The sequence below is a fragment of the Eurytemora carolleeae genome, unplaced genomic scaffold, assembly GCF_000591075.1.
Source record: "Eurytemora carolleeae unplaced genomic scaffold, Eaff_2.0 scaffold426, whole genome shotgun sequence".
In the NCBI taxonomy this organism is placed as follows: Eukaryota; Metazoa; Arthropoda; class Copepoda; order Calanoida; family Temoridae; genus Eurytemora; species Eurytemora carolleeae.
Window position 1 is genome coordinate 135,730 of NW_019396411.1, and position 21,978 is coordinate 157,707.

General features: G+C 31.7%; 2 protein-coding genes across 2 annotated transcripts; both read left to right on the forward strand.

The window, feature by feature from the left end:
• The first annotated feature begins 1,769 nt into the window (after positions 1-1,769).
• On the forward strand, positions 1,770-11,649 carry LOC111702785 (uncharacterized). Its single transcript, XM_023474557.1, has 11 exons — positions 1,770-1,829; positions 2,934-3,133; positions 3,578-3,665; positions 4,078-4,142; positions 4,750-4,813; positions 5,807-5,911; positions 6,900-6,979; positions 7,833-7,923; positions 8,919-8,974; positions 10,446-10,582; positions 11,463-11,649. The coding sequence occupies exons 3-11, from the start codon at positions 3,588-3,590 to the stop codon at positions 11,531-11,533; spliced, it is 747 nt and encodes a 248-aa protein (XP_023330325.1). The 5' UTR covers positions 1,770-1,829; positions 2,934-3,133; positions 3,578-3,587; the 3' UTR covers positions 11,534-11,649.
• LOC111702784 (monocyte to macrophage differentiation factor) lies at positions 11,649-20,723 on the forward strand. The gene is made up of 10 exons (XM_023474556.1): positions 11,649-11,669; positions 11,855-11,906; positions 12,624-12,674; positions 13,753-13,807; positions 13,937-14,053; positions 16,221-16,287; positions 17,175-17,237; positions 18,683-18,754; positions 19,768-19,864; positions 20,493-20,723. The coding sequence occupies exons 1-10, from the start codon at positions 11,649-11,651 to the stop codon at positions 20,504-20,506; spliced, it is 609 nt and encodes a 202-aa protein (XP_023330324.1). The 3' UTR covers positions 20,507-20,723.
• The last annotated feature ends 1,255 nt before the right edge of the window (positions 20,724-21,978 follow it).

The window sequence follows — 21,978 nt, forward strand, 5'->3', positions numbered from 1 at the left end:
AGTATTTTTGTTTATATTTTTCCCAATTCCCAATTCACGCTTAGGATCCATTTAATTTTGATGCGGATCCGGATCCTGGATACGCACTGGAAAAAATTGATCCCGATCCAGGTTATTTCTTTAAAATTTATTGGATTTTTTTTTTCAAGCAGAATTTTCAAATTTTTTGTCTTATTTTTATGCTAAAACTTAATGAACCATTCAGAAATCAGGAAATTTTTACTATCTTTTTTTTTAATAGTTCAGCTTTGGGGTTTGAAAATATTTTTTTTTTTGGTTGATATTTTGCCCAATTCCCAATTTACGCTTAGGATCCATTTCATTTTGATGCGGATGTGGATCTTGAATCCGCACTGAAAAAAATTGATCCAGATTCTTTCTTTAAAATTTACTGAATTTTTTAACAAAGCAGAATTTTCAAATTTTTGTCTAATTTTTTTCGCTTATTTTTATGCTAAAACTTGCTGAACCATTCAGAAACTAGGAAATTTTTACAATATCTTTTTTTAATAGTTTAGATTTGGGGTTTGAAATAAATTTTTTTTTGCAGTTTATATTTTGCCCCTTGAATCCGGATACCTGGATCCGCATATTTCTGCGGATCCAGGAAGCCAATATCTTGCGAATCCAACGGATCCGGATCCTAAGCAGTGCTTTTAAACTTTTGACTGGTAAAGTTTGTGATCCTTGAATCAGTCAAAGGTTTATCTTTGAAGGTCACTTGAAATTACGCTTTCATTCCCTTTTATAAGGGTTTCATAATACATATTTTAGTTGATTTTTGCAGGTTCTTACCGTTCTTCTTTGTTTTCGGCGGAGCTTTGGAGTTTTCTATGATAAACTGGACAGGAAGGATTTAAATTGTTTTTTAAAATGAGATATGTTATTAAAAGTGATGTTACTACTTGTATATTTTACAAAATACGTATAAACATACATTTTTAAATCTTTATAAATGTAGTTGGGGAAACTAACTTCTACAAAACATTCAAGAAAAGACAAGGTAAATTTGATAACGAAGGAAACTACAAAATATGAAAAGTTCGAAGAAGTGTAAAGTAGTTATTTTACACACAAAACAAATCTACTTAATTTTATGTGACAAATCATTTAAGTACGACCATCAATAAGTTCCCTATTAAACTTATTTTTAGAAACAGTTTTTTTCTAAACAAAAATATCTAAAATCTCAAAGTGACACCCCGACTTTATCACATTTTTATGAACAATCAAGTATCGGCATTCGGCAATAAGGCTGGCAAACTATTTGATAAATATTAACGGATCAAGCAGCTGATCCATATTTCACATGACAGATTCGGATCAATATTTTAACATGACAGATTCGGATCAATATTTTACATGACAGATCCGGATCCATATTTTACATGACAGATTCGGATCCATATTTCACATGACAGATCCGGATCCATATTTTAACATGACAGATTCGGATCAATATTTCACATGACAGATTCGGATCAATATTTTAACATGACAGATTCGGATCAATATTTTACATGACAGATTCGGATCAATATTTCACATGACAGATTCGGATCAATATTTTACATGACAGATTCGGATCAATATTTCACATGACAGGTCCGGATCTATATTGTACATTCGGATCCAGGATCCGGATCCATATTTTACATGACAGATTCGGATCAATATTTTACATGACAGATCCGGATCAATATTTTACATGACAGATTCGGATCTATATTTTACATGACAGATTCGGATCTATATTTTAACATGACAGATTCGGATCNCTTTTACCTACGTTAAGTTTGCCACAGCTGCTCTTCTATCTATGCTAGCAGGTGAACTCCTTAAAAAACAACTTTTTAGTTTGTATACTTTGTTGAGGGGAGGGTTGGGGGATAAAGGTGAAAGGAAATGATTTTAGCCGCTTTGGGGGTAGAAAGGGAACTTTAGCAGATATTATTTTTTACCTTTGAATTCGTTTTCTAAGAAGTTTATTTCTTTTCACAAAAATCTTATTTTTCAAAAAAATAGATAGTAATTAGTTCCCAAACCACAAGTAGATTTTATCTAATTAATTTTATCTTATAATTCTGAAACGATGAACACAGAGTTCTTTTCTCCCGTATTTCACTTTATTTAATAAATCTATAATATAAAGCCAAATAATGTTACCATCTTGTGCTTCCTAGTTCTCAATAGTTCTTACTCCTCAGGGTATTCTAAGTATTGGTGGAAAATCTGCGTCCTCAATGGAAAAGTGAATATGGTTTTTTAAAGACTTACCATTTATAATGTGGCATGTCCGACTCGTAACGGTATCCTAAAGAACTTTTTCTGATTAAACATACATTAGATATCTAGATTTTAATTATCTTCTCTTTGAAGGTTGATTATATTTCTATTGGAGTTTCTTTGTAATATGATTTGCACCTTTTTTGCTTCAGAAAGAAAATGAAGAAAATTTTCAAAGCCAAAAACATTTCAAGCAAAAAAACTGATTTTGATAAAATGAAGGTTTAAGGGTACCGTGGGTTTTAGGTGCGTCCAAAGTCGTGGATACTTTTCTGCATGGATATAATAAAGCCTTTTGCTCATATATGTATATATATAAAAATATGTATATGTATGTGTATATATATATTTACAGATCATCTAGAATAAGTCTTCTCCCTAGGGTGTAAACCCCGTGGATACGTTGTTTCGACGGTTAGGAGCGCCGACCCCTATTTCATTGAATGATGGGTTGTCCTTTAATAATAATAATAATAATAAATATATATATACGATATGTTAGCGATAGCTGGCCAAACGGCTGGACCAATATGGCTTGAGTCAAAAGGCAACGCCTGGCACTTCTAGCTTGTATATAATAAAATATGAAAACATAATCTTGGCAGCTAATACTAGAACATGTACCCTAAAATATTGAATATATCTAGGTTCCCAAACAGTTCATCTATACTACCGACCCCTGGAGGACCTGGAACAGCTGGTTAAAACATTTGAAGAAAACAATAAGAAGCTACAGCTGACTAAACAAGTTTTGCAACAATCAACACAATCAGATTCTGAAACAAAATAAACCTACGTCTTCCAATCTGGTGGAAAATATTGAAACTCTAGAATAGAAAGAACCCAGGAATAGTATTTAATTCATTCTTAATTGAGATTAGGTTCGCTTTGTGTCGCGTCTTATCAATTTTGATTTCTTTCTTTTTCTAATAGATATATTATTAAAAAAAATATTGTAAAGCAGGACCTGTAGATATTAAAAAAGTTTAAGGTTTTTTATTGAATTTTTTAACTCTAAGTTGGATAAAGTTGTTTTTAAATAATTTGAGGTTACTGTTTATCTGACATAAAAAAATATATTATTGCATATTCACAGGGATGTATATTTTCCCGAAAAATCCTTCCCTCTTCCCCTATCTTTGAAAATATTTCTTTATTCCCGTACCGTTCTACAAAAAAAGCTCAATACTGTTGTACATAAAAGCTAAATTCTGTTGTACATAATAGCTATTTACTGTTGTACATAAAAGATACAAACCGATGTACATAAAAGCTAAATACTGTTGTACAGGATCCAGAGGATGCCGATCTATAAATATTTTGGCGCTGCTGCCAAGTATCATGGGAAACCATTGTTCCATATCCTTTCAAACCTCAAGGAAACAAGATTCAATCAAAAAATCCAACAATAGAGCAATCAATCAATTGATATCTGTATCAATTATCCAATCAGACCAATTTGAAGCAAATCAATAACCGCACTAAAATTGGATATGGGGAAATAAAATAAATACCGTTTATATTTTTTACCCCAATTACTTATTTTTAAATATTTTTATAACTGTATTTGTACTTAAACTGTTATTTATTAGACACCAATAATATTATTTTAAAAAGAGGTATAAATAGTAAAACTTAGTATTATTCAAATAAATCTTTGCTTGATCATTACATTAATCCGTAGGTCTGCTTACTCCTGAGTTTCAAAACACAAAAGTTCTGACCTTTGTTCAGACAACGCTTCCATATATTTCGTCATCGTGTTGTTTGAAGAATCTGTTTTGAATTCAGGAGTTTGGAAAAGGACGAATAATTAGCCGTGCAGGGTTCAAGGATGAGAAACCATCCTTCTACAGGTTTGATTTCTTTTCACACTTTCTTCAAAAAAGTTTTTAACATTTTTTAATGTGTTTTTTGGGAAAACATGTAATTTTTGGGGTAAAAAGTGCTGAAAACGCTTCAAAAATTAACCCTGCAATATTTGTATGTAAAAAATAGTTGTCCCGAAAAAAAGGAGTACAAATATTTCTGCTTAAACATTCCCTAAAATTTGTTTATTTTACCCCGAAAACTGAAGCCAGCTTTTTAAATCATTAAAGCTTAAAACACGAACACAATAAGAAACTTTTAGGGGGGGGGGGTCATTTATAGAGAAAATGTTTGCCCTGAAAGCTTTCAGTAGCTTGGAATCATTTTGCACGAAGGAGTGAGCATTGAGTTTGTGAAAGTTTTTCATCTATTTTTTCTTGAAACTAATATTTGTATTTTAGAAATGAAGAAAAATAGATTGAAAAGCTTAGCAAGGGGGGGGGGGTGAATTAAACAATAAAATGTTTATTATTTACTCTGAAAGCTCTTAGTAGCTTAGCTTAGTAGCAAAATCATTTTGCATGGAGAAGTGAGCATTGAGTTTTTGTAATTTTTGATCGATTTTTTTTCTGAAACTAATATTTGTATTTTTAGAGTATTATTTGCTCAGCCCTTAATGGATTCTAAGAGTGAAGAAGGTCGGGTAATTGTAGAAAAGGTAAGTTAAACATTTTCTCTCGGATAATTGATATTAAAGACCTATTAGAATACACCTTGAAACGTAAGTTCAAGTACCTCTCTGTATAAAGAGTGGTGTGTCCGATTCACACGGTATTCATTGGATCGTAAAAAATTGATTATTTTCAAATATTTAAGTCTGGATTTCTGCTTCAGAAAACATGAAAGATTTCGTCAGAATTAAAGAAATTTCAAAATAAATGCAGCTCTTAAAATGTAGGTTGACTTGAAATTACAAGGCCAGTCCCTCAGACGGTTGTTCGCCATTTTTTACTTGATGAAAGATGACCTCTTCTCTTTGTTTTTTACTTGATAAAAGACGACTTCCTCTCTGTGTTTTTTACTTGATAAAAGACGACCTCCTTTCTCTGTTTTCTACTTGATTAAAGACAACCTCTCTGTTTTTTACTTGATGAAAGACGACCTCTTTGTTTTTTACTTGATGAAAGACGACCTCCTCTCTTTGTTTTTTACTTGATGAAAGACGACCACCTCTCTGTTTTTTACTTGATGAAAGACGTCCTCCTCCCTCGTGTTTTTAACTTGATAAAAGACGACCTCCTCTTTCTGTTGTTTTACTTGATGAAAAACGACCTCCTCTCTGTTTTCTACATGATGAAAGACGACCTCTCTGTTTTTACTTGATGAAAGAGGACCTCCTCTCTCTTTTTTACTTGACGAAAGACGACCTCCTCTCTATGAACGGGTAATCTGAGGTGGAAAAGCCTCTCTTCCTTTGTTACCTAGGGGAGTAAATGTCAAAGTTATATTAATTCTAAAAAACTTACATATTTCTAGACTGGTTTCTAAACCAAATAGATCAAATTCGTCAAATACATAGATTGCTGTTAAAGTAATTGCTTTTTTACAACATACTTTTATCTAAAATGTTTTAGTTTTATGGCTGATAAATTATTTCTATTAATATACTTACATGCACTTTTGTATCTTTAATGGTATTTATGTACTGTAGGTTAGAAATGGAGTGAAGTACACTAAACCTGTGGATCTGTCAAACATTGCCCCACTTCCAGATTTTATTCTCATCCCTAGAACTCAGGAAGAAGAATTTTGCAAGGTATTGGCATACTTTTTCATTTTGATTATTTAATTACTTAATTACTGATGGTTTGCTCAAATAGATCAATAAACACAATAAAAATTATTTTTTGGGGTAAATTATTATTTTTGAATTTTGAAACTGAAAAGCTTTTAAAGCCTTTTAAATATTTGTTTTCTCTCAACATTTAATTTCCTCCGTAAGTTATATTTTAGTCAACATAACCCTGTACTGTACAGTGTACAGTATAACGTCTGTGCACGGATGAACATTTGTTAAATAGATGCGTGCTGTAGCCTTTTTTCCATTACAATGTGTCCCGTGAGCAATAATCTAAATGTTTAGCTCAATATCTCTAAAATTATCGAATATAATCGCGGCTAAAGTTTTAAAAAACCATATATAGCTCAATAGTTTCATGCTCTTTGTAATTGTAATTTGAGATTATTTTAGACAAATTTCAAAAATTGACTGAAATTAAATTAAAATAAACCTCCTAAACGTACTTTTCTAAAAAACAAGCATTTTTTTGAGGGATTTTGGATCCGAGTTCTCTGATAAAAAAAAACCAAAGAAATTGATATTCAACATGAATTATCTAATAAAATTAAAGAGCTATCGAACTGAAATTTTCAAAAATTATTCACTATGTAGTTCAATGGAAAAATATTCCGTGTCAATTGCGCACGCCATTTGTCAAAATTAATAATCTTTGTGGACATTTTAACGTACAATGTACATGTTTGTTCATTTTCTNAAATATTTAAATAAATGGATATTTCTATTAATATTAAAGTTTTGAAATATGTTTTTTTAATTGCGTTAAACAAATTAATTTGTTTCAGAATTTACCTTATTTGGACTTTTTCGGAAACAAGTATTCAACCATATTCTATTTTTCCGGTCGAAATGTTCTTATTATTTACAAACTAACAAGTCTCTATGTCAAGTTTACTAATTATTTATATATTTATTTTTCATAACTAATCTAAACCATTGGTTCTAGTGGTCTGAGTTACGTGAATACAGTCCAGAGAAGGATATTGTGGTTGAACCTAAATATTACACAATGCCTCCTCTTCTCAGGTATACTCGAACTAAATAGAGAATAAAGATCCAAACAGTTACAAAAATTAAGCATCAATTTTCAAGACCGGGTCGACGTTAAAGTGAAGTGGTTTTTGAGTTTACCCTTCTAACTTACACACACGTTTTCTTGTAGCCATTACCATGTACATTGTATAATGCATATTGTATAACATTGTACAATGCTTGTTTTGGAACCACAATGAGCTTAATTCTGAGTTAATTTTTCTTAGTTTGAAACGAGTAAGAAAATCCTGATATTTTTGCTCATTGGAACTTGACTCTGACTTCCTCCTATGAAACTGTTAGCCAGGGCAGATTAAAAACCTCTTAAACCATGATTCCCAAAAAAAATTCCTGCCGTATCCTGATATTTAATCTTCGGAAATGTTGAAGTTTTCAAAAAAATCGTTTGAGATTCTTGGCAAGCTGTAAAGTAGGTCGTTTTCTTGGCATATCCTAAAGAGAAAAAAGAGAATATTTCTTGCGTATTTTCTGCCTATATCATAAATGTTATTTTATAGTATATCAGTTTCTTTAAGATTAAAAATTTTAAATTTTAAATAAAAACTCTAATATTTTTTGAAGTTTTTTTTTATAAATTTTGCTGAAATAAATATATTGATATTAAATTAATATGTTTACAGCATGTAATGGGAGGTTGTAAGTAAAAAAATGCACAAAAACTTAAATAATAATTGTTAAAGGTAAAAAATAAACCATCATCATCAGAAGGTGAAGGGGGAGGCGTTGTCTCTCCGGGACAGGACTTAAACAAATTTTCTGATTTTGACACGGGAGTTGGGCAGAGGGACTTCCTAATTTAAAAAATTCTGATTTAAGAATATTCTAGATTATTGATGGAGAGAGAAATGTCAAAGCGCGGAGAAGACTTGTCTGAGGATAAATTCCTTCTTCCTCATTTTAAAACCTTCCAGAGAAAGGTTGGTGCTCCTTTAGTTCGCCAGTTTTAGTGCTTAGGATTAGGATTCTGATATGCGAATATGCGAATCCACGGATCCGGATCCAAGGGCAACCAAAAACTGCAAAAAAAATTTCTTCTCTCGAAACTCAGATCTGAACTGTTGAAAAAAGAGAGATTACTAAAAATGTCCTTATCTCTGAATAGTTCATCAAATAAGTGAAACGAAAGAATAACTATATTCTAAAATTCTTCTGTTAAAAAACTCCGTAAATCTTAAATAAATGTTCATGGCCTGGATCCGGATCTTTTTTCCAGAGCTTATCCAGGATCCGGATCCGGATCTTGGACCCGCATCCTGGATCCGGATCTTGGACCCGCATCCTGAATCCGGATCAAAATTAAATGGATCCTAAGCGCTGGGTCCCAGTTCTACAGTTTTATCGGATTTAAAGAGAAAATCCTTGTTCTGTCTTAAACTTTCTGAATTAAACAAGCTAGACAAACGTCAATAGCATTTTTGATTACTTTTTTGTCGTTCCTCCCAGGACATACTGGAGAGTTGATCTTTCCTTTAGCAGACCTAGAGCTATCTTATTCTCCATCTGTTTTTGCTAAAATGATTAAATGGAGTTTAAAGTCGAGAAAGTCCCGCTTTAAATGAAAAGCCACTTAAACTTATAGAAACAGTCTCTTTGAAGGGAATCTAAGTGAAATTTCAAGTAGCCCTCCATGAGAAGATTACAATGTCCGATTCACAACGGTACACTTGAAACCTTAATCTGATAAAAAATGTGAAAGTTACCGTCGTTTTTTCACCATTGCTCCTTAAAAGCAATAAATTCTCAATTCAATTTTGCAAAGAAACTACAAATGAAAATAAACAAAAGAATGTTTATCTAATTCATAAAAAGCTTTAAAGGGTACCGTTGAAAATCGGACATTGTCATTTTTACATGGAGGGCTACTTGACAGTCCCTTTAAGTGTATAAACGCCTGATAAGCTGTTGTGTGAAGGATTGTGATGTTCTGGAGGATGGTCGGGTAGAGAAATATCAGGAAACTGTTACAAGGTAGTATCTTCAAAGCTGGAAACTCTTGAATTGTGGATATTCAAGATCAATGCTTGACCTTCTCTTTTTGGTTAATCTGCAGATTAGTTTAACGTTTATTTAATAATTGTTATCCAGGAAAGTGTCTAAAATTCAACCAATCAGAGTATTGTTTGTATAAATTGTCAGCTAAATACATTTATTTCATTTATTGTTATTATTATTATTAAAGTTTATTTCGTACACAATAAAGGAACAAAAGATACAAACAAAGATAAAAACATTACGAGTTGTACAGTACATACATATTATTTACATACTTTAATACTTACTTACATAATACGTATATTCTTAAATACTTAAATATTTAAAAAAAAAATTAAATGAAAAACATTGTAGTTAGCTCAACCTGATGCATATTCGAGTATTTAACGCGGGTGAGGTCGGTGTCGTGGATCAGTTCATCCCCCACATAGTTTTAATATCCCCTTCAATACAATTGTAGACCTTAATGACAATGTAATTGATGAAATTTGATTTGAAAAACGTATTAAAAAGTATCAATTTCTCGAATAATTGTTTATTGTTAGATAAATATTATATTATATCATATCGTAAAAATTATATTTTGCGGTTTCCTGCCATACAAATACATTTTCAAATTAAATGAGTCATTTACTCTCATTGAAATTAAATCCAATGGGAATTTGAATCCCAAGGGGTTTAAATTTCCATTGTTTTATTTATCTAGGAGTAAATGACATTCCTTTGTAAAAAAGATGGTTTTAGCCAACGAGGTTTTAGTGTAGAGTGTTGATGTACGCTAATCCTTTACTAATTATATAGGCCATCAACCATACCGAGAGCGTACTGCATATTTGTTTATTATAAGTTGATTCTGGTCTAACCTAAAGTATATCAATATTAGTAAACAGTTGTAAGTGTACAGTACAGCTAACTGAGCACACAGGTAGAGAACTATCATCCCCCCTGGTTTTATCATAGACCCGCTTAAGCAAGATTAAGATTAGCAGGATATAAATTGTTCCGAACCAAAACTAGCTTTTTAAAGGCATGCGTGATGATTTTAACATTGGTTAATTAGTGGTAATGTTACATCGTCTATTCGCAACATCCCCCTACTGAACTTCTGACCTACTAACTTTCCGACTACTGCAATATCGAACCTACGCCAGCTGTTTATTTTTGTATTATTTGAGGTTTAGGTTAGGTTAAGAAAATTTCTGGGCCGAGCGCTGCGGCTAGGATAGGCTGAGGGCCGGGCGCTGCGCCCACAAGTTCTTGTAGCAGCTGTAAAACCTCGCGCTAATAGGTCGGATGTGTAGCATAGCGGATTTGGCGTAGGTCGATAAATACACCATCTTAATTAGTGTCTAACACTGTCCTAAACGGATAAAAACGTTATGATTGTTGAACTAAAAGTTGTGCAATTTTAAACCTATTATTTGCAATAAAATATAATTTGATAAAGGTGTGAGGGAACTGCTAGCTATAGTTATGCGGATCAAGTCAGCAAAGAGTATAGTTACGGAGTACTTACTCCAGAGGGGGCAGACACAGTCCTAAAACGATTACCGGAAGAAGAACCTTTCCCGAAACCGGAAGTTGGTAAGTAAAGAAAAAGGGTGCTTAAGAAAGCATAATATTTTGAAGTCGCCTCATTTTTTAAAAGATAAAATATTTTGTTACATTACAACTAAACGTTTAAACTATTTTTTGAATTTTTAAGTTGTTGCTTTAATGATATTTTTTATCATATTTAAGATTTATATAGCGCAAGCCTACAACCTAGATTGAAGGTTTGACAGAGATGATTATTATTATTATTATTATATTCTCTATTAGAGGCTAAACTTTCAAAGTAAATATTAAAATTTTTAAGCGGATTACATAAGAGGGTTTTAAAAAAATCAATTTTGTTTTTAATTTTTGGCCAACTTTTTATTTTAGAAAAATCTTCAATTTAAAAACAGTGTTCTTAATTTTTTGATGGGCAGGGGGCAACTATATGTAAGAAAAACTGTCATCGTAGAGTTTTTTAAACAATTGTTAAAGAAACAGTATTTTTTATCGTTTTTTTTCTAAAAGCAGGCCCATTAATTTTTTTCAGAAATCTACGTTTTCTGTTTTTTGTTGATATTTTTGTTTTCAATCTTTTCTATAATTAACACATATTAATATTTGCTTTCCAAAAGTCGCAATAAAATAAATATTTTTACTATACATAGTTTATTCTTTATTTTTGAAAAATATGCCATAAGTCAGCTGATTTCAGTTCACACTACACTAGCGTACACTCAAAGTTTTGTTGGAATTTGAACACCATTTTAGAGATAAACACATTTGAGTTCTCTACCGTTAATGATAGGTTTTAAGGGCATCGTTGTAAATCGGGCCTTCTTCTTTTTTGCAAATTGAGGGTCAATTGGAATAACGCTTACATTCTGAAGTTGAGAGTTTCTTTATCTTAAACACTTATGTTAAATAGGTATGCGACTGACAAAGATACCCTGGAGTGATATGGAGAAAAGAAATCGAGAAGAAGCCAGAACTAGCTAGTCCCTCTCCGTGTCAACTCGTGTTTTCGTAGATTTTCCAGTTATTTTGCGGATTTTATTGCCAGCAAACCTAGCCTGTTATACAAGCATTGTACTTTGAGCATAAATATTTTCAGATGAAAGATGGCAGGCTACTTGTAACTAGGTTAATGGTGCTGGGATTTGGTGCATCATAAAAGCTTAAACAATGGATTATCTTAAGCTGACAGGAACTTGGTCTGATCAGATCAAGAACACACTTTCACATTACTATAAACAAATGAAAAGGTGAAAAATAATAACCATTACGTATTTAGTTTAATTATTTATTTGTTTGTTTTAGCTACTTGTGGTTCCTACCTTTTATCTCAGCATATGTTTGATCAACGTAGCAGGTTTATAGAAACTATTGGATTATTTGTCCTAACTGTCTTACTAACTTTCATTTTATGACGCTGGATTACAGGGTCCCATATAAGCATGCTTTAATGATGTATTTTTTTTAATTGAGATAAATAAAAGAATTTTGTAGTAAAATTAACGCCTTTCAGGGTATANATATTCCAGAGGCCGAATTTAAAGAATTTCAGCCGCGGCTTAAATCCGCCAAAACCCGGTTTAAATCAAGCGCCGGCTTAAATCTTGCAACATACAATTTTAAGTTGAACCAACCATATTTATGCCGCGGCTTAGATAAATTTAAGCCGCCGCTCAAATTCTTTAAATTCGGCCTCTGTTTTAAAGTTAAAACAAATGGGATAAATTGTGATTGATTTAAAAAACGTTATAATCTAAAAATATTTGTTCATATTTATTCATATCTAAATTCATATTTTTATATATTTTACATTTTTTATTTATAATTAATATTATCATTATTAAGATTATAAGTGTTCAACGATTTCAAAGATAATGCTCTGAAAAATTGGGCAGCTCTTGTATATGGATTTTATTGTAAGATAATGCTCTTGAATACTGGGTAGCTCTAGTATATGGATTTTATTGTTAAGATAAAGCTCTTGAATACTGGGCAGCTCTTGTACATGGATTTTATTGTTAAGATAAAGCTCTTGAATACTGGGCAGCTCTTGTATATGGATTTTATTGTTAAGATAATGCTCTTGAATACTGGGCAGCTCTTGTATATGGATTTGTTCTGACAGGTATTCATGGTTGACATAACCAATGACCATTTTGGTTGGTTTTTGGTTGGTTATTGGTTGAATTTTGGCAATGATATAGTCAAGCGGTAGCGGTTTAGGCATAGCTGTTGGAGTTTAGAATAAGAAATGAAAAAAATAATTATATTAATTTCATGTCTTCCACCTATGGAAACGCAAATATTTTAATACCATTTTGTTTAAATATAATTACATGTTCTTGACTGCGTCTAAGGACTAAGGAGCCTTGGCTAGATCTCAACCGCTCGTTTAACTGCTACCGCTGAGTTTGTTTCTCCAAAGTATATATTGTTATAATTTTGGTCATAATTAGATTATTGGATAGATAATTAATTCATCAATGGACAAATTGGTTTATAAATCGACTAATTTGTTTATAAATCGACTAATTGATTGATTAATGGACTAATTAATTGATCAATGGACTAATTGATTGATTAATGGACACATTTTTGGATTAATGGTCTAATTGATTATTAGAGGACTAGTTGATTTGTTGACTATTTGATTAATTAATGTACTAATTGATTTATTAGTAGAATTATTTTGTTGATTAGTAGACTTATTTGGTGCTTAATTAACTAATTGATTGATCATTGGACTCATTTGTTGATTTTTTTACTAATTGATTGATAATGGACTAATTGATTGATTAATGGACAAGTTGATTGATTAATGGACTAATTGATTGATTAAGGGACTAATTGATTGATTAATTATATTAATTGACTGATTAATGAACTAATTAATTGATAAGTGGACTAATTGATTGATTAATTGACTAGTTGATTAATTGATAGACTAATTTATTGATTAATGGAATAATTAACTGATTAATGGAATAATTAATTGATTAATGGAATAATTAATTGATTAATGGAATAATTATTGATTAATGGACGAATTAATTGTTTAATGAACTAATTGATTGATTGATTGATTAATTGATTGCTTAATTCTATTAATCGACTGATTAATGCACTATTTGATTGATAAATGGACCAATTGATTAAATAATAGACTACTAGATTGATATATTGATTTAGTTGATTCTTTTCAGGTTTATTTACTGTTTCTACCGTTTTCCATACTGTTGCAGCATTTAGTTCGAACAGGTATCGGAGCAGAGGACAAATATTTAAACTTATTGATGATCATTAAGTGGTGCAACTTTGATATTTATTGTAACGGGGAAAGGGGGGCGATTTTCTTTGATATTGTTAAAAATGTTGGTTTTTATTTAGGTTGTGGCGCAATATATTTCATAGAATGGATAGAGCTATGATATATATCTTTATTGCTGGCTCCTACACCCCCTGGCTTCATCTTAAATCTCTGTCTGGGATATCCTCAGAGCTTAGGTAAAATGTATTATATAAACTCTACTGTGTGCTGTGTATAGTGCGTTCTGTAACCTCTACTGTGTACAAAATGTACCTTAACCTTTGTGTGTACGTTGTACAGTGTATTCGAGAACCTCTACTTTGTACAGTGTATTCTAGAACCTGTACTTTGTACGGTGTATTCTACAACCTCTACTTTGTACAGTATATTCTAGAACCTCTACTTTGTACGGTGTATTCTACAACCTCTACTTTGTACAGTGTATTCTAGAACCTGTACTTTGTACAGTGTATTCTAGAACCTGTACTTTGTACAGTGTATTCTAGAACCTCTAGTTTGTACAGTGTATTCTAGAACCTGTACTTTGTACAGTGTATTCCAGAACCTGTACTTTGTACAGTGTATTCTAGAACCTCTACTTTGTACAGTGTATTCTAGAACCTGTATTTTGTACAGTGTATTCTAGAACCTCTACTTTGTACAGTGTATTCTAGAACCTCTACTTTGTACAGTGTATTCTAGAACCTCTACTTTGTACAGTGTATTCTAGAACCTCTATTTTGTACAGTGTGTTCTAGAAACTCTTTTTTGTACAGTGTAATCTAGAACCTCTACTTTGTATAGTGTACAGTTTGTCGTTAAACTCTACATTATACAGTATCAAGCTTTTTATGTATCTCTTTAGGGTGCAATGTGCATTGTGTTTTTTAACCTGTACTTTACGTAGCACAATGTGTTCTGTAAAAACTAAATTGTTCAGTGTACACAGTGCGTTTTCTGACCTTTACTGAGTACGGTGTACAGTGTGTTCTCTAACCTTTACTGACTATGGTGTACCGTGTGTTCTTTAACCTTTACGAAGTACAGTGTACCGTGTGTTCTCTAACCTTTACTGAGTACGGTGTACAGTGTGTTCTCTAATCTTCACTGAGTACGTTGCATAGTCTGTTCTCTAACCTTTATTGTGGACGGTGTACAATGTGTTCTCTGACCTTTACTGTTTACGGTGTACAGTGTGTTCTTTAACCTTTACTGAGTACGGTGTACAGTGTATTCTTTAACCCGTCAGGACATTTGTTGGAAAATGTACTCTAGATTGTGATTGTGTATTTTGCTTAATCAACTACAGTTTTATAGTCTCTACGCAAATCATACTTCTTAAAACTAGTTGTTGCTTGTAAACAAACTTGAAGAAAGAAATGAAAGAGAAAATGAAAGGAAAGATAGTAAAAATGGAAGAACAAAAAAAAAGGAAGAGGAAGAAAGAAGCGAAAGCAAGTAAAAATGGAAGGAAGAAATAAGAAGAGAAAAAATGGAAGAAAGAGAAATAATGGAAGAAAGGAAAAACGGAAAAAAGAAGAAAAGAAAGGAAGAGAGAAATAAAGGAAGAATGGGGAAACATCGTATTTGTTTCCATTTTATTTTTAAGAAGCATTGTATATTTTTAACAAGATGTCTTCATTTACCATATTATTTTGAAGAGTACTGTATATTTATTATATGAAATTTATGATGATTTTCATAAATATTCAGTGCTCCCCCCCAGACATTTTGGTTTATATCATATCCCTGTCCCACGTACTGCACCTAATAATAACAATGATCAGTGCAGTTGATGAAGCTAAATGCACACGTCAGAATCTAGCGTACATTTTCCAGCAAATGTCCTGACGGGTTCTTTAATTTTTACTGAGTACGATGTACAGAATATGTTCTGTAAAATCAGTATTGCAAGGTTAAAATGCAAGGAAAGTTAATTGCAGTTGCGTATACTCAGCGTACATATTGAAACCAGTTCTCTCTGGGCGGATTTTTTAAACAAGAATAGATGCATCAGTGTTTGTTTAGTATCCGAGGAGGCTAAAAGCATTGTATTTTGAAAATTTTGATAATTCACATAATAGTTTCCTATGACCAGAATATTTCATTGATCTTCTATGTGAAAGATGGATCCCATGTCAGGCTTTGACATCCGTTTTGTGTTTACATTACCGCCCAGAGACAGTACAATGTAGTACAAAAGATGCGTACACCTCTAAAATAACTATATATAGTTATATTGTAGATTTTTACTAGATCGTTATAATTCTTATCGTAACGTGTACAGTATTAAATTTTCCCTCGTGGTAATTGTAGAACCGGTATCAGAGGAATTGTACTGAACAATATTTGTGGAATTTTTAGATGGGCTGTTTGGGTGCTAGCAACATTGGGAATACTTTATCAGCAAATTTTTCATGAAATGTACAAGGTATGAATTGCAATCATGAATTGTATAAGGTTTAGGTATGGAATGCAATCATGAAATGTAGAAGGTATGGAATGCAATCATGCAATATTGAAAGTATGGAATGCAATTATGCAATATTGAAGGTATGGAATGCAATCATGCAATATTGAAGGTATGGAATGCAATCCTGCAATATTGAAGGTATGGAGAAATGCAATAATGCAATGTAGAAAGTATGGAATGCAATCATGCAATGTAGAAGGTACGGAAAGCAATCATGAAATATCGAAGGTATGTAATTCAATCATGCAATGTAGAAGTTATGAAATGCAATCATGCTATTTAGAAGGTTTGGAATGCAATCAATAATCATGCATTGTAGAAGGTATGGAGGAATGCAATCATGCAATGTAGAAAGTATGGAATGCAATCATGCATTGTAGAAGGTATGGAATACAATCATGCATTGGGTATGTAATTCAATCATTGCAATGTAGAAGGTATGTAATGCAATCATGCATTAGATATGGATTGCAATTATGGATTGACGAAGGTACGAAATGCAATCTTACATTGTAGAAGGTATGTAATACCATCATGCATTGGGTATGGAATTCAATCATTGCAATGTAAAAGGTATGGAATGCAATCATGCATTGTAGTAGTTATGAAATGCAATCATGCATTGTAGAAGGTATGGAGAAATGCAATCATGCAATATAGAAGGTATGGAATGCAAGCACGCATTGGGTATGGAATGCAATGTACAGGGTAATCAATGATCAACCATGTCATTAAGAATTAACCATTTTAAAGTGTTTTAGATTCTTTCATTTATACTGTTAAACTTTGAATGGTTTTTGTTTTGTGTCTTCATATATTGATTTATGAAACATTATTTTATTCAGGCTTTGGAAACATTTTTTTATGTTGTTATAGCTCTGCTTCCATCATTAGCAGTTTTCGAGATGGTAGGTTTTTTACCCTTATTTCTTTAGTTTTCATTTTATAATTACACTACTAATTTGAATTGATATGTTTTTTGTGGAATTTTTAAAAAACTTTTTTATTCATCTAGGAGTTATGGATTCCAGGTATTTGATAACAAGTAAATATCCCCCCCCCCCCCTCTAAAAACCATTGTTATGTTATGACATCCGCACAAAAAGAATTTCAGGGATTTCCCCATGCATTGAAGAAAATAAATGAAATGCCAGGGTTATATATATGTAAAATGTAAATATATTCATTAATATATATGTATTTATTTATATATATATTCAATTTATTGTGCAATCAAAAAACCAGATAAACATCTTCATACACAATGTTTCATGGACCAATTGTCATGGACCAAGAGTTTTTATCAAACAAATCTTTTGTGCACTTTTGCCATGTAAGCTTGCTTAAACTAAAGTACTTTCATTCATAATTCTCTATTCCTATTTATCTACTTTCAAGAAGAACTGCAAAATGAAAAAGACGCATTTTAAAATCTTTTCATGAGTCCCAGCGATTCTTCTCAAAAAGATAAATTTGACCAATGACTTATCTTTTTGTCCTAATATTGAACTTTTAACTAAACGCTTTACCATTGCTTGACATAATTAAAGGACTATTGACATAATTTAATTCACAACTGCTTGCAACCCTGAATGATAAGTTCTTAGGTCTTCTTACTAAAGGAGGGAGGGGGGCGGGGGGGCAATTTTCCTTATATAGATATGCTATCATGCACTTACACTCAGTTACAAAAAAAATGTGGCGTAAGTTTTAATTTTAAAAGCAGAATTTGGTTTTCTTTAATTCCAGTATTTGAATATTATATGTTAAGTTGTGGGCCGAATGAATTGAATAATATTATCATGTGTACATTAATAGATTTAAAAAATATATAACTTTGGGGAAAATGCACTGCCATTGCATATATATAAACAGGGACTTGCTATGAACTTGTATAGATTAATAAACAACATACAAGGTGTTCATTTTACCAATCTTACAAGTTTAAGGAAATAAAGTTTTTTATTAACCACAGTTACAGAAACTCCTGTAACTACGAATGCTATGAACTATTCACCATGTTAACTTTTAAACCTTAAATAATTAAGATCCATCCTCAATTAAAAAGAAAAACGCATGCCTAGCCTAGTTCAGCTTTAAGACATTTTGGCAAACGCACTTCTAAATGTTTCAATCGTTCAAAATATCAGCAATCTTTTTAAGCGGTAAGGTAGACCTAGGTCCTAGATCTGTTTCTAAACCCAAAAATTGGGATTTTATCAATCCCTTTAAATTAAGTTTTAACTGATGATAAAAGAAAAAATAAATATTCTAAAATAACTTATGAATACAAGACATCGACTGAACCTAAATGCTAATATTATTTGATTATTTGAATGAATTGAATGTTTAGGATGATTCGGGCGGTTTATTCGAGCTAAAGGTGGGAGGAGTTATCTATATGACAGGAGTTGTCTTCTTCAAGGTCAATACAGGGTTACACATTAAGGATATTTACAGGGTTATTCATAAAGGATGGGACTTTTTATCTTAGTTTTGTTAAATCGTAGTTTAGTTTTAAAGAGAGAGACCAGCTCTGTAACATAGTTGAGCTCAAAGTGCAATATTGTAGAAGAAAAACATTAGGATTCATTTGATACCAAAAAGACATTTATTGTGGTGTACAATTTTTAAATACGGCTGTAACGTCGTTTGTAATATTTCGTTTGTTGTTTCAGCCAGGAGAAAAAGACTAACTTTTTTAATAACATGGAAAAAACGTGTAAAAATAACATTTTACAAACTAATGTCATGTATAGGAACAGATTGAGAAAAATAATGAATAATCATTAAAAACGATTTATTAAATTTCATTTTAAAATCTCGCAGGTTTATGCAAATTCTTTCAGATAGGGTCGTTTGTTGTAGGTTTTCTATATTTTAATTGTGAAGACGACATTTTGAAGGAATATGCGAATCATATTGTAGAAACAACAAAGGTTTAGATGATAATGCGATAATCTATAAAATATTTTGTTTTACATGTTTTGTTCGAGTTATTAAATAATTGGAAGAAACGTTTTTTCTGCTGGCTGAAACAACCGGTGACATTATGAAATATTACGAACGATTTTATGCTGTTGTTAAAAAATTGTACACCGTAAAAATGTCTCCTTGGTATCGAATGAATTTTAAAGTTGTTCTCTACAATATTGCATTCTTAGTTCAAATTTGTTACATAGCCGGTCACTCCCTTTAAACCTAGTTTATTTCTCAGAAGCAAGAATCAGACAGAATAATCTCTTTGGAAATTATAACCGGCCATAACCTTTGTGGGTAACCCTGTCGTATTTTTCCAATGAAATTAACATTTACATTGTCCTATTCTCGTACATTGTCTCCCAATTGAAGCAAAAGTTAAAGAAGTTTATTTGTTATAATGCAAAATTGGTCTTCCGTCATAAATAAAGGACAAATGAACCATGTTAAAAAGTTTAGTGTGATGGTGTAGTTCCTTTAGCCCACGCAATCTGGCATGTTCATGTAGTGTTCGGAGCTTTAATTCATTACTATGCTGTCTCCGCCTACCTTATAGGAAACTTATTCAGATTTTGAAAATAATAAATCTAATTTACCAAAATAAGTTTTCATGAACCCCATGTGATCCAAAACAGCGCATAGGATAGGACCTATTGAATCCGCCACTTTTTACCCCCCGGATCCGTATTTACAACATCCAAATTGCCACTTTTCAAGTTAAACATCGAATTGAAACTAATGTACTCTCATAGCACAGGGATTTAGTTTTAACTTTGCTTTTCATTCAATTGTAAATCAAGGTTCTGTATAAAGACGAGTAAAAACATAAAAAAGTTTTTAAACATGTTTTGGTAAATAAAGGGGTGTATATTTTTAAGAATTTCCGCCCAAACATACCAAACTTCTGGGGAAGAAAAAATGATTTTTGAAAGAGGGGGGGGTTAATTTTTAGGAAAATATTCACCCCTGTTAAGGAATTAGCAAAGCTTACAAAAACATTGATGAGATGCAGATCTGGATCCTTTTTTTACAGGATGCTTTTGGATCCGAATAAAAAAATGATCCTTGGAAAGTATATCTTGTATTTGATGAATTTGGCTTTGATTTCAACTCACTTTGTTTTTTCATATTTTTTATGTAAAATGCCTTAAACTGATCTTAATTCTGAATATTAAACTGATCAGTGGAGGAGGTGTAAGAAAAGGTCACAGTTTTATAAATTCGCAGAGAGAAAATCTTCAAAACCACTCGTAGTCCAACATAATTTTAATCCTTAAAGGGACTGTAAGCGTAATTTTAAGTGACCCTCCTAGATACGCACCGGTACCCTTTACAGCTCTGTCTGATCAAGGATGAATTTAATTTGCAAATTATTATTCATTTAAACAGCTCCGTTTCATTTGTGGTTTCTCTGCACAAATGACTCTAATTTTTTGCTTATAAGAAACAATGCAGAAATTCATAGAAATAAACACTTACGGTGTCAGAAAAACGACGTTATCTTCTATATTTCTGACCAGATAAAGTTTTCTAGGGTACCGTTGTGAATTGGGCATTGTTATCTTTGCTTGGAGTGTTACTTAAAACTACGTTTACACTCCAGAAATACGGGAAACTCCACTTATCTCAAGGGTTTCTTGATGCAGCCAAATTTTAGTGAAATTATATGAACTTGTAGAATTAGAAGAACTTGTAATTAATGATAAAGTTACTAAAATTAAATTAATAGAAAAGACATTTTAACCCCAAGTAAACAGTTTCTTCACTGGAAATATAAGATAAAAAATTCATAATACACGTACAATGATACTCTTTCGTGCCCGTCTTGCCATTAAAAAAATTGGCAATGTATTCCAAAATAATACATTAAACATATAAAGAAATAATCTAGTCTATCTTTTTCTGCATTTTTTATAAAGCCATGAAGTTAGTTTTCCTTGATTTATTTTTTGATTTGAATATTTACTTAGATGTTTTAAAAATGTTATTCCTGTGATACCTACAATGCAATTTTTTGTTTATAAATTTTAGAGTGAAAATAGAATTTATTTATTTGTTTTTAAAAAACTCTCTAAAAATTACAAAAACATAGTATGTTACTATTTTGTCATAGTTCCTCGCAATATTATTCTTAGGCTAGAAGGAAGTCCCCCAAAACTCTGATTGATTGATATAGTGATTGATTGATTAGCAGATTGATTGATTGTTAGATTGATTGATAGATTGATTAATTGATAGATTGATAAATTGATTGATAACTGTTCTTTGTATTTCAGGGCTATTTAGTCATCTTTACAGAAAATGTATTGATTAGTTTGCTGTATCATTAAATAATCATTCAATGATTCCAAAGCGATATTTTACCAATTCTTTCGTTGTTCTCGTCAAATATGCGATTTACTGTAGTATACCAGTTAAAGTTTTTAACAGTTACCAACGTTAAAATAAAAGTCGCGAGTAATTCCAAAATGTGGTCTACCATTTGTTTGCCTTCACAACTCACTGAAGACGTTGGGAGATTGGTTTCAATTGGAAATTCTCGGTGATTTAATGATTCAGAGAAGCCCACTTTTGTTGGGATCACTCAAAAATCAAATTCTATTTACAAGTCGTCTCTTAATTCCCATGTTAATTGGGACATCTTGTACTATTTACTAGTAACACAAATCT